At 38.9% G+C, this 13,279-nt stretch overlaps 2 protein-coding genes across 3 annotated transcripts in view; both read right to left on the bottom strand.

Annotated features, from left to right (window-relative positions):
* LOC130103852 (ATP-binding cassette sub-family C member 2-like) overlaps positions 1 to 260 on the bottom strand; it is a 51,002-nt gene extending 50,742 nt beyond the window's left edge. For both annotated transcript variants that reach the window (XM_056270190.1, XM_056270191.1), the window contains exon 1: positions 12 to 260. In XM_056270190.1, the coding sequence (XP_056126165.1) occupies positions 12 to 53 (42 nt within the window). In that variant the 5' untranslated portion in view covers positions 54 to 260. The remainder of the gene's footprint in view (positions 1 to 11) is intronic.
* Positions 261 to 9,017: 8,757 nt separating this feature from the next.
* Positions 9,018 to 13,279, bottom strand: part of cutc (cutC copper transporter homolog (E. coli)) — a 29,696-nt gene continuing 25,434 nt past the window's right edge. Inside the window, exon 9 of the mRNA XM_056270195.1 lies at positions 9,018 to 9,309. Within this exon, the coding sequence (XP_056126170.1) occupies positions 9,198 to 9,309 (112 nt within the window). The 3' untranslated portion in view covers positions 9,018 to 9,197. The remainder of the gene's footprint in view (positions 9,310 to 13,279) is intronic.

Below are 13,279 nucleotides of genomic sequence, written 5' to 3'. Positions count from 1 at the left end.
ACAAAACTCACCCAGAAAACAGAGCCGCAGTATTTCTCTAAAGCAGCAGACATGTTTCTTCCATCCCTCTGACCAGCAGCAAACACAGATGATGCTTTTCTTCCACTAAACACACTGACTCTCTCAGCGCTGGAGTTCTTACTCTTGTGGACACGTCACATAAACCTCGAGGTGATCTGTGCGGTTCTTCCTAGCCTGAACTCTGGTCTTCTGAGAGATGTCCCCCACATCGGCTCCTCTAACTGAGGGACAGTGTCGTCTCAGAGCTCCTGTCCCTGTGACAGAACAAATGCACACACATGTAACCTTTCCCCACTTATTGAAAAAGAAACAGCCCAGAGATTACTATTCAGTTTTCATTACTCACCAGTCTAAAGTCCAGATGCACCATGGTTATGTACATGTGAGGAGGGGGAGGGATGGACACTCACACACACACACACACACACACACACACACACATACACACCGAGATACTCACACAGACACATACACTCACTCATTCATTCACTCTCACACACACACACACACACACACACACACACACACACACACACACACACAATGGGAAACAGCTATTTTCCGTTTTCTTTTCTCTTGCTTGTGTTGTTGTAGGTAGGGTTTCCTGCCATTATAAAATCATTAAAGAAAGATAAACAAAGGATGGCTACTTATGGTCAGTCTTATATAACAAAAATATTATAATTATAATCATGAAACTACTATCAATTTGTTTGATTTAAAACATTGCGAACACTTTATTTTGATGGTCCACCAACAGACTTTTTCTTAACTGTAAGTAACTTTCCAACTACAGGTCAACTTATTCTACTAACACTAACAGTCTACTAATACTCTACTGAGAGTTAGTTGACATGTAAACATTATTTATAGTCAAAAGAATGTCCACAGGGGGAATATCAAAATAAAGTATAACCAAAACATTTAATTAAATAATATAAAAAACAAATGTAATGTAATTTATTTAGGATATTTTTAATTCCACAAAAGTTTCAACACACACAAATAAATAAATTAATAATTATCTGTACATTCTTGCTTTATAGATTAGATTAGGTTTATGTTGTACAACGAAAACATCACACTAAATGCTGTCTAAATTCAAAGCTGATACAAGACTATTGATACCAAACAAGGGTTAGGGTATGAAGAAAAATATATAGGCAGTGTATATGTATAAAATATAACTTAAATTCTTCAAAATACTGTAAGACAGGTGTTTTTTCACATTGTGATCTTCTGCCTACTGAAAATGTTTACAGTTAATCATTACATCTGTCAGGATAAGATACAGTGTGTGCTGTGAGTCCATGAGCATTCAAGGACACATCAGCATGACAGGCAAAAAGACAATTACACAGCATTTTGCTTCATAATTGTTTCTCTAATGAAAAAGATTTTTGTCCCACTTTTTATTACGTGGCTTTAAGTACTATGTACTTACAATGAAATTAATAATTTGGTACAATGGACTTATTGTGTACATACATGTTTTTACATTGTACTTATATTTAAAAAAATACCTGCATGTAATTAGAGCTGTAATTAGTTTATGCAATTACACAGTTGACCCTTCCCTTACACCTTAACCCACCCTCAAACCGACCCATAACACCACACCTGTCCCTAACCTTAGCCCTATCACACCTCAATAGCAGCAAAAGTGTTTTACAATACAACATGAACACAATAAGTACATTGTACTTATTTGTCGATGTAAGTACATAGTAGTTAAAGCCACTTAATATAAAGTGGAACCAAAACGCCTAGGGTTACGTTACGCATGTAACCCGGTTCCCAGAGAAAGGGAAGGAGACTATGGGGACGCCATGCCGACTACGCCATGCTGACCAATGCTTGCTTGTTCTCGAACTAACAAACAATCTAAGCACTAAAGCTCAGAGGCCTCATGCGGGGCACTAATGCATATCGGAGGGCAACAGGCCTTGCAACCAAAATGACCTGCTTCTCAGGCTACAGTAAGCATTATAGCTCAGTCTTCGGGTGAGGAGTGGGTCCAACCTCAGTTTAGACTGCCACCATGGCCACAAGAGGACAACTAGATCAAAATTAACTACAGAAAAAATGTAAAGTAATCTTACATCCAACAATTTCGTACTAAACATGGTGTCACAACGTAAACAAACTGAACCTAAATGTCGAGAGCAATTAAAGAGTTTATTTTGTCCACAGTGAACACAATCATGATAATCCTGGAGGAATATGAATAAATCCAAATAACAGATGATAAGGCCGACTGGATTAAGACGATGAATTTGCACAGGAAGAAATCAGTCAGACTGTCCAATCTGTATGATCCAGGCAGGTTAGTAATGAACAAGAAATTCAACATAGAGCGAAATCGAAGCCCACAGAGATGGAGCAATAACAACAAACTTTAGAAAAGAGAACAAAAACGTTGAGACAACAACAACAAACTGATAAAGAATGAACTAGGGTTCACATGGGGGAAAACAAATGAGGAACAGGTGAGTATGAGCTCTTCAGCTGCTTCGATGCTGAATGAGTCAGTCACACACACAAGGGTGACAGACACAATAGGAAGATGACAGCAATGAAAATACAGACCTGAACCATGACAGTACCCCTCCACCTAAGATTGCCTCCTGGCGATTATAGGACAATTTACATGTTGATTGTAATCATCAATCAGAGTGTGATCCAATATAGCCGCTTTTCCACCGTCGGGCCGAACGGTTCTTAGAATGGTAAGGAACCGTTCCAGTTGTGTTTCCACTTGAGCCTGGTACAGCATGACGCGATTACAAACCGTTATCGGCCCGGAATACTCAGCACGGTTAGCTAACCGTATAATATTATTATTAATATAATATAGTCTGTTGTCTGACATCCAGTTTCTCTGTAGCTGGTTAAGCGCGCTATTTGAGTGAAGTAAACAAAGCAATAATAAAATTAAATAGCAATAGCTGATCATTCTCCATAACGCGGTCGCTATTTACATCTTACATCATCAGTAAACCATCGCGTTACAAAGGAAACGACTGACGCGTTTGTATTACATTACAAAGAGCGGCCGCTATCAGCCCCACAGTGGAAAATGAAACTGTAACCGTACCAACTGGCCCGGATCGGCACGGAATTGAAAAGTTACGCAATGAGAACTGTTAGGCCCGACTGTGGAAAAGCGGCTTATGTCTCTTCCAGGAACCGTAACCCCTAACCTTCCCAATCCACCAAATACTGGAAACTGCATCCCCTCCGCCTCGAGTCCAGTATATAATAAACCGAATATACTGGTTCCTCGTCTACAACACACAGTGGTGGAGGAACTGGAGCAGGCGGATTAAGGGGAGAATGAAAAACAGGCTTTAATTTGGAGACATGAAAAGCTGAATGAATTTTCCTGTACACTGGAGGAACAACTACCGGACTGATAATCTTGGTGATGGGAAATGGGCCTTTGAATTTGGGAGGCAATTTCTTACAAACGGAGCGGAGAGGAATGTCACTGGAAGAAAGCCACTCTTTTTGACCGACGCCCGACGGCATATATAGGAGGTTTCAACCGGAGGCAATCTGCTTAACCTTTGTGCGTGCACCCACCTGGAAAAGCATCTGTCTGGCCTTCTCCATGTGCGTCGACACCTTTAGACAAAGGCGTGAGCAGAGGGGACTGTGATATTGGTTTCCAGTGAAGAAGGCAAGACACCACAATGTGCGCTCCAAGGCTTGGTTGGTCCGTTCAGATTGACTGCTTCTCTAACGGTGGCCCCCAGGAACCAACAAAACTCTTTCCAATATGTGGAAACAAATTGGGGTTCCATCAGAGACCACGACGTCTGGAGGCCATGATTGCGAAAGACGTGGTCAATGACCACAACCACTGTCTCTCTGGCAGAGGATATTTTAGGCCTTCAGTTTAGTTACAGACTAGTTGGCTATAACTGCAAATAAAATGGCATTAAAAATTGGCAAAGCCCAGAAACCTCTGCCGGGCCTTGTGGGAATCTGAAATTGACCAATTTACCACAGCCTGAATCTTGGCGGGATCCATGCACACACCCTCGAAATGATGTACCCCAGGAATAGAACAGACTGCATGAAAGACGCATTTCTCGGTCTTGACAAACAACCCATTCTCCAGCAACTTCAGAAGCACTTGTCTGACGAGCTAGGTATGTTCCTGGCAGGATGACGAAAAAATCTATATATCATCCAAATAGACTGTCATGTATTAGAATGATCGTCAGTATCTTTAAGATGTGAGTGTACTATGCATAATGGGACTGGATATTTAGGGAAGGTCACATTAAGAAAGTAAAGATGTCTTTCAGAAAGCTATCAAGCGTGTGACTGATTTAATTAAGCTGTGTATGAGAGATATCTGATTACACAAGAAAACTGATATATAACGCACAAAAAATTAATGGTCCACCATGTCGCTCAGCACATTGTTGACGAGAGCCTGGAAGCATTGCGAAGATCCAACTTCGTGAAAAAGGTGGACTCTTGCAGACACTCAAAGGCTGATAACATTAACGGCAACAGGTTAGTGTTTACAGATATATCATTCAGACCCCGATAGTTGATGTAGGGACATAATGAACTGGACTTTTCCACAAAGAAGTATCCTGCCCCTGCAGGAGAAGAACAGCTCGCCCCACAGCGAGAATTTGCTCTTCCCGATGAGCTATTTGGGTGTTGCTGCTGGTAACAAACTTGCTTAATTCTGCCCTTGCTGGGTTAATCTTTGGTCAGTTCGTTCTGTCACACAGTAAACAAACAGATCCCAAACGCTGCGAGCAACAGGTGAAGTTAATTTTTCTTTGCAACAACTTCAGCATCATTCAACTTAGGCAGAGACTGTACAAGCGCAACACTTTCAGTCGCAGATGTCAAACTTGTCTGCTTCCACTCTTTACAGGGAACTCAGTCCAGGCAATAAAAACAAACTCGCCTGTCACGGGTACGTGTGAAAGGTTTGCCACTGGAATTTGAGTGAGTGCCACTTTTAATCAAGTGTGAGGAAACTTGAGGGATACTTTCATCACAGAACTCACAGCAGAAGGAGTAGAAACAGGAGTTTGACCATTTAAATAGAAAATATTCTGGTGCGTCAGCACAAACTCATCAGACAAAACTGCCACATCCAGAAGCGAAGTGTCTTTCTGTTTATTTAGATTGGCAATAACTCTTTCTGGTACGCAATTTTTAAAGTCTTCCAAGAAGAGTAACTCCTGAAGTTGCTCAAAAGTTTCAACCTTTTTGGGAAAATACCACTTCTCAAAGTGTCCTTTTCTCTCTCGCAAACTCCACGTACGTCTGTCTGACTGTTTTTAATGCGAACAAAATTTTGGGCTGTAAGCCTATGGGACCAACTCTTATACACTTAAAACTGTGGACTTCACCACATCATAGTCAAGAGATTGTTCCAATGGTAACGCAGAGCAAACCTCCTGTACCTTTCTAGTGAAATGACACTGCATCAATAAAGCCCACGTCTTTAGGCCATTTTAACTTACTCGAAAGCTACAAAACAAGCGTTGACTTCTGCTTCTCTAAATGGTGTTACAAGTTTGATACATTTACTGGCATCAAAGTCAGACTTGGAGGTGCTGGGATCAGTATCATCAGAGAAGGTGAGACCAGATACAGGCGAAGGCGAAGAAATATAGGGGGACAAGGCATTGACACAGGCTTTTATCCAATCGCTGAGCCTCCAGGTCTGATCTGCTCTATTTAATATCTCTGTCCGCTTCAGCTTCGGCAACACGTTCTTGTTTCTTTATCTTGAGATCTAATAAAGTTGTAAGATTAACAAAGGATCCTGTGGACCTTCTGTCCCAGTGTTGGTTACAGTCTCAACTGCAGACTCAGGTTGGTCCTCAACACTGCACTCTGAATGTCCTGGGAAAATACTCTTTGGTCTTTGGAGGTGCAGTCGTTTGTGTAGAGGCAGAAGAGCAGCGAGTCTGTCAGGGCAAAGATATCCAGGAGGAATCCAGATGTTGGAGGATGTAGAGCAGTCCCATGTTGGCTCAATAAGCAATGGTCCTGTGATTCTATCTTTTCTTTTGTTTATGCCTAATCAGGGGCGTAGCAACCGGGGGGGACGGGGGGGGACACGTCCCCCGCACTTTTAGAAACAGGTGATTCTGTCCCCCGCATTTTTTTTGACCCAGCGCCAATATTTCCGCCTGTGTTCTCTGATTTTTTACTTAGACTTGAGTGAGCTAACATTCAGCCAATCACAGCGCGAAGCATCTATTGGGCGCGTCTGCCATGAGCTTCAAATCTCTTGTTGCTCTTGCGAATTTTCGTGTTCGTTTAGTCGCTTTCCTGTTTGGCCGTCTAATGCACCCCAGAAAAAAATCAGAGGACGATTACATTATTTTTTTTCAAACACACACTGTAAGTATAATGTGTTACAGTATGTCGCGACGCGATGACATGAATCACACGTAAAGTTTCCTTGTTATGATTTAACCTACTGTAACGCAGTAAGACGTGTAAGACAACAGAACCCGTATGGACCTCGTCACGTCGCGCCGGATTGTGCCGAGTGTGTGTAAATGCTCTCCTACTTGTTGCTTTGGATAAAAGCGTCTATAGTCTGTTAAATGAGACATAACAGATTATTCCCAGCAGGCACACGTCAAAAGACGTTGATTTGGTTAAATTTTGGTTGCGACGTCGGGTGACCAAAATTCAATGTAAATTCAACATCTAATGTCAATGTTAAATTGATGTCCAATACCGAATACATTGATTAGGTTTTATTGATATATTTTTATAAAATGTCTGTTGTATAAAATTACTGTAGGCTAGATGTAATCTGTATAGCCTACTCATTGAACACTTTTTTTTGGTCCAACTGTTAAGTAAGATACAAGTTGTTCAAGTGTAGTTTAACTGAAATATAATAAATATCATAAAATATCATTATTTCATAAAAATAAAGTATAGATGTCCACAGTGGTCTGAAAGTCCCAAGTCCTGCAGTATTTTTTTTATTTCGAGTATGATTTCACAAAAATAGGTTGTTAAGCTATCATGGCATGTTCCCAAAATTGGCACTAGGGTGCTGTAAAATGCCAATTGCTATTCCATCTAGAATTTATTATTATGAACATCACCTTTCAGTCCCTCCAGAAAAACGCGATTATGCGATCGCATGATTCAATGCATAATCAGCCAAAGTCTGCATATTTATGCGGGGGCATTTTTTCAAATACGCCGCACTTTTGTCGCATAAATTGACGATTTCCACGCAAAATATGTGGGGCTTGCATGATTTCATAATCCCCGCATTTTTGTTGCAAAAAAAGTCACATATCTTAGCAGAAAGTTGAAAAATGTTGCGTTTACTTCACACAAGAGCAGCCATTTACCCCTGTTGCCATGGGAACATTATGAAGTGATGTAATTACGCGACATGAACATCATTGAAAAGCTGTAAAACAGGAAACATTTTTTTCATATTTTATTTATTCATTTTTACAGAAGTTGTAGCATATTCCTTTTGTAAAGCTACAGAACTTGTTTGACTCATCAATGTTTTGTAAGTTTATAAAACAAAAAATAAAACTAGATGAAATATTCCAGCACTTTCTGTGATGTAGTATGTTTGCTTATCATAGGAAGTAATAAGAAATGACTCTTTACATTAAGGTAGTAGTAGTGAGAACAGTTTTTCTCTTTTTCATCAAACCGCAGTTTTTGCAAGTTCCCGCAATTTCATCACATAAAATTGCAAATATCCTGCATATTCCATTGCCGCATAATCAAGGATTTTTGCCCGCAACAATCACAAAAAAACTCCGCATTTTTCTGGAAGGACTGACCTTTGGGTCACATCACCACACCATTTTGTCCCCCCCACTTGTATAATGGCTGCTACGCCCCTGTGCCTAATACATCAATAAATAAAAAAGATCTGACAATAAACACAGGAAACACTAGTCCTGCATTCATAATCGCATACTTCCCTACAAAATAGTATGTGAAAATGACTATATCAGAATTCATAGTACTCCTAAAACAGTAGACATGGCCTTTCCAAATACCCACACTTGGTCACACTCACCCTGAACACACACTAAACGCGCATTATCGTGAAAACTGCACCGGAGCAGTATTCGAGGCTAAGCGTATCCCATCATGCATTAGGTTCGGGAAATCGCTTGGAAAACATTCCACTGTAAGTTCAATTAATTAGATATTACATGTAATTTGGTAGTAAATCAAATTGTTAAAGTATCATTTTATTGGTGCAAAGATGAGTGGGCTATGTGTATTTTATACAACATTTGCAACAGCTTTTTATCACCTAATTAGAAGCACACAATTTTAAATTGTGTCTTCAGTTACATAGAGACTACTGACCAGACATTTAGAAGTTTATTTTAAAATGAAAAGTATTGAAAATCAAAATAAAGCTCTGTAAACACTTGTATTTTATCTGTCAGCTGTTAAATTTAACTCCACAATTAGATAATACCAGTTTAGCTCAACCAGTGACCAAGCAATGCTTCATGTTGTTCAGTGTGTGTGTAAAAAGAGCATTAGCAGTTACAGAAAACACACTTCAGCAGAACATGATCAGCTCAAAGTGGAGGAATAATATTTGCTCCCAAATGTGTATAAATGTCACTGGTAGTCTCTGTATGAAGAATATTTGGGTGTAATATGTCACAGTTTACTTTATTTTGCTCTCCTCACTTACATAAATGAACTATAGTGTCCTGCACACACTAGTAAAACAATATAAAAAAAATGATATCTGGTGTCTGAATAATTTTTGGTTTGACTGTATTTCACATCTAGTTATGTTCACACACCTATGTAAAGTTTGTATTGTTCGTAGTCAATATTTACTAGGTAACAACCAAAAAAGTTTAAAAAGTGTGTTGAAAAGTGATTGCCTCGATGTATAGTGTTGTGTGGCCACTATGACATCATCATCATCATCATCATCATCAAGAGTGCGAGAAAAGTTCCATTTACAAAGAGAATCAAAAGTATTGGGAGATTTTATTTCACACCTGCAAATCATCTCAATGCCAAAGGCTACGCTGATCTTGACGTCTACAACTGTCGTTTTGAATCGTCACAGAGCAGTTTCACAGTAATTTCCTTATTGAAGAAGAAGTCGAAGAGTTTGTACAGGAGTGTTGCAGGATTCTCCATGCATGCTAGAGAGTGTTCCTCGCGATGGCGTTCAGCGTCCGCACTTTTGTCACGTCGGCCACTTTCACTGCATACTCCGGTACGGCCAGAGAGCCTCCCATACTGACGTTACAGTTCCTACAGACGAACAAACAGAGTGCTTACAAAGCCATTCAAATAAGTTAAAACAACTAAAATTCAAGATAATTCAACCTCTCAACAACAGTTCCCACAATCTTAGAAAACCTCGATATAATAAGACATCGTGAAACTTTAAAATTGTGATTTCTAGACCTGGAATAGTTTCATGTAAATTAATAGAATCTTAAAACGCCATAAGGAAGATACATTGGTAACACAAAAATCAAAGTAATAGACCAAGGCACTCGAATTGTGTATACAAAAATTAAAAAGCCTTTATTGAATCATGGCTTTTAGTTTTATCTTTAAAATTGGTGACAGATACACCTACGCGTTGCGGCTATTGCCTTCGTCAGGGTGTGTGTAACAAACAAAGTCACAGGTGCATTTTAAGTAGCAGTTCATCAATCTAAATAGCAAACACCTGGTCACACTATGTAAAGTAACCAGCAGGGAGCAGAGTTCAACAAATGAAATAATATCTTACATAATAAAAGGTCAAATCACAACAAAAAAAAACCATTAAATAAGGAAAATAAATAATAATAATAATAATATAAAAAAATATATAAAAAATAAAAAAGTTATATAAATCCAAATGAAATATTTCGTCAATATCTTAATTACAGTGTACAAATCAATTTACTCACTGAAAGCTACTACATTTCCAGGTTTAAATGGAGAACTAGATATTGTACCATTTTTGTGAAAATATTTTTCATGAAACTAGTCGTATTGTGTACTATTAGATGTATTCATCCATTGATGTGTATATTTTGATTTGTGTTATTTGTTCTACTTTATTTAATTGAATATATAATATCGATTTGTTATGCTTTGATTTGTATACTGTAATTAAGATATCAACGAAATATTTCATTTTGGATTTATATAACTTTTTCTTTTTTTATATATATATTATTATTATTATTATTATTATTATTTTTTTATTATTTTTTTTATTTTTTTTGTGATTTGACCTTTCATTATGTAAGATATTCTTTCATTTGTTGAACTCTGCTCCCTGCTGGTTACTTTACATAGTGTGACCAGGTGTTTGCTATTTAGATTGATGAACTGCTACTTAAAATGCACCTGTGACTTTGTTTGTTACACACACCCTGACGAAGGCAATAGCCGCAACGCGTAGGTGTATCTGTCACCAATTTTAAAGATAAAACTAAAAGCCATGATTCAATAAAGGCTTTTTAATTTTTTTTATACACAATTCGAGTGCCTTGGTCTATTACTTTGATTTTTGAGTTAAATTATCCCAAGCAACCAAAGAGCACCGAGTCTTCACACCCTGTGCAGCACTTCAATGGCATTTTCTGCTGTGATACATTGGTACACTTTAAAATAAGGTGTCATTTGTTAACATTAGTTAACTAACATAAACTAACAATGAGCAATATATTTGACAGCATTTATTAACCTTTAAGTTAGTTAATAAAAATGTTGCATGCTAGTTCACGGAGCATTAATTAACGTTAACAGATACAACTTTAGATATTTTAAATGTATTAGTAAATGCTGAGATTATATTTAAGAATAATAAATGCTGTTGTTCATTGTTAGTTCATGTTAACTAAAGTAGTTAAAGTCCCCCTGTGGTGAAAATCAAGCTTTTAATGTAGTTTATGTGTCTATGTGGTGTTTTTAATACGCTTTAAGACACACCATGTGTAAGTTCATAAGTCGACAGCATTGCTGAGTATTTTCTGCTTAAAACTGCAGTGAACCAAAGACAGTCTCAAAAACACGGTTTGAAATCGCTGGCGTTTCTGACGTCACAAACGACCTTGTAACCAATCAGATCAACGTGTGATCGTCAACCAGTGGATCTCTGAGCTGAGTGAGTGAGTGGAGGCGGGGCTCATCTGCATATTCATAGAACCGCGCAAGGAAAAACATTTCAATATGTAATTTTGATTATTAAAGATGAGTTTTAAGGGACTAATCTTAACAAATGAAACCATCTTGTACAGTTTTTCCGAGACATTTGTGTAGTTATGCTAATCGTGTAGAAATTTTAAAAATCCTTCGGTAACCCTTTATTTTTACAGTGTCTGTAGTTACTGTAGTAATAACTATAAATTATGCCTAATTACATGTAACTTACCCCGAACCAAACCCCAATCCTAACTCCAAATCTAGAGTAAGTACATGTATCTAAATATTATTACTCACTCAGTATATAAATGCATAATAGTAAAGTTATAAAGTTTATAATAAAGTGTAATCAATCCTTCTCCTTTTCCGACTGGAAAAGACATTTAAATTAATTGAACATTCAGCTCTTAAAACTTCTCCTAAAATGCAATTGTTCAATATTTTTATCACGTTAGGTCACTTATTTTACATTACAGACACTAGGAGTGTCCATAGAGCAACAAAACTCTGGCCTTTGAATGTTGTTGTGGACAGTGAGAGTAGAGTTGAACAGAATGTTGTGGACAGAGAGAGTAGAGTTGAGCAGAATGTTGTGGACAGCGAGAGTAGAGTTGAGCAGAATGTTGTTGTGGACAGCGAGAGTAGAGTTGAACAGAATGTTGTTGTGGACAGCGAGAGTAGAGTTGAGCAGAATGTTGTTGTGGACAGTAAGAGTAGAGTTGAACAGAATGTTGTGGACAGTGAGAGTAGAGATGAGCAGAATGTTGTTGTGGACAGCGAGAGTAGAGTTGAGCAGAATGTTGTGGACAGTGAGAGTAGAGATGAGCAGAATGTTGTTGTGGACAGCGAGAGTAGAGTTGAGCAGAATGTTGTTGTGGACAGCGAGAGTAGAGTTCAGAAAAATGTTGTGGACAGCGAAAGTAGAGTTGAGCAGAATGTTGTTGTGGACAGCGAGAGTAGAGTTGAGCAGAATGTTGTGGACAGCGAGAGTAGAGTTGAACAGAATGTTGTGGACAGCGAGAGTAGAGTTGAACAGAATGTTGTGGACAGAGAGAGTAGAGTTGAGCAGAATGTTGTTGTGGACAGCGAGAGTAGAGTTGAGCAGAATGTTGTTGTGGACAGCGAGAGTAGAGTTGAATAGAATGTTGTGGACAGCGAGAGTAGAGTTGAACAGAATGTTGTGGACAGCGAGAGTAGAGTTGAACAGAATGTTGTGGACAGAGAGAGTAAAGTTGAGCAGAATGTTGTTGTGGACAGTGAGAGTAGAGATGAGGAGAATTTTGGTCTGGACAGTGAGAGTAGAGTTGAACAGAATGTTGTGGACAGAGATTAGAGTTGAGCAGAATGTTGTTGTGGACAGTGAGAGTAGAGATGAGCAGAATATTGTTGTGGACAGCGAGAGTAGAGTTGAATAGAATGTTGTGGACAGCGAGAGTAGAGTTGAACAGAATGTTGTGGACAGAGAGAGTAGAGTTAAACAGAATGTTGTGGACAGGGAGAGTAGAGTTGAACAGAATGTTGTGGACAGAGAGAGTAGAGTTGAGCAGAATGTTGTTGTGGACAGTGAGAGTAGAGATGAGCAGAATGTTGTTGTGGACAGAGAGAGTAGAGTTGAACAGAATGTTGTGGACAGCGAGAGTAGAGTTGAACAGAATGTTGTTGTGGACAGAGAGAGTAGAGTTGAGCAGAATGTTGTTGTGGACAGCGAGAGTAGAGTTGAGCAGAATGTTGTGGACAGCGAGAGTAGAGATGAGCAGAATGTTGTTGTGGACAAAGAGAGTAGAGTTGAACAGAATGTTGTTGTGGACAGTGAGAGTAGAGTTGAACAGAATGTTGTTGTGGATCGTGAGAGTAGAGTTGAGCAGAATGTTGTTGTGGACAGCGAGAGTAGAGTTGAGCAGAATGTTGTTGTGGACAGCGAGAGTAGAGTTGAACAGAATGTTGTGGACAGCGAGAGTAGAGTTGAGCAAAATGTTGTTGTGGACAGAGAGAGTAGAGTTGAGCAGAATGTTGTGGACAGAGAGAGTAGAGTTGAGCAGAATGTTGTGGACAGCGAGAGTAGAGTTGAACAGAA

Source organism: Rhinichthys klamathensis, unplaced genomic scaffold (genome assembly GCF_029890125.1).
Source record: "Rhinichthys klamathensis goyatoka isolate OS25496 unplaced genomic scaffold, OSU_Roscu_1.1 h1tg000298l_1, whole genome shotgun sequence".
Lineage (NCBI taxonomy): Eukaryota > Metazoa > Chordata > Actinopteri > Cypriniformes > Leuciscidae > Rhinichthys > Rhinichthys klamathensis.
The sequence above is the reverse complement of the archived record's forward strand: the minus strand, read 5'-3'. Positions and strand labels throughout refer to the sequence as shown.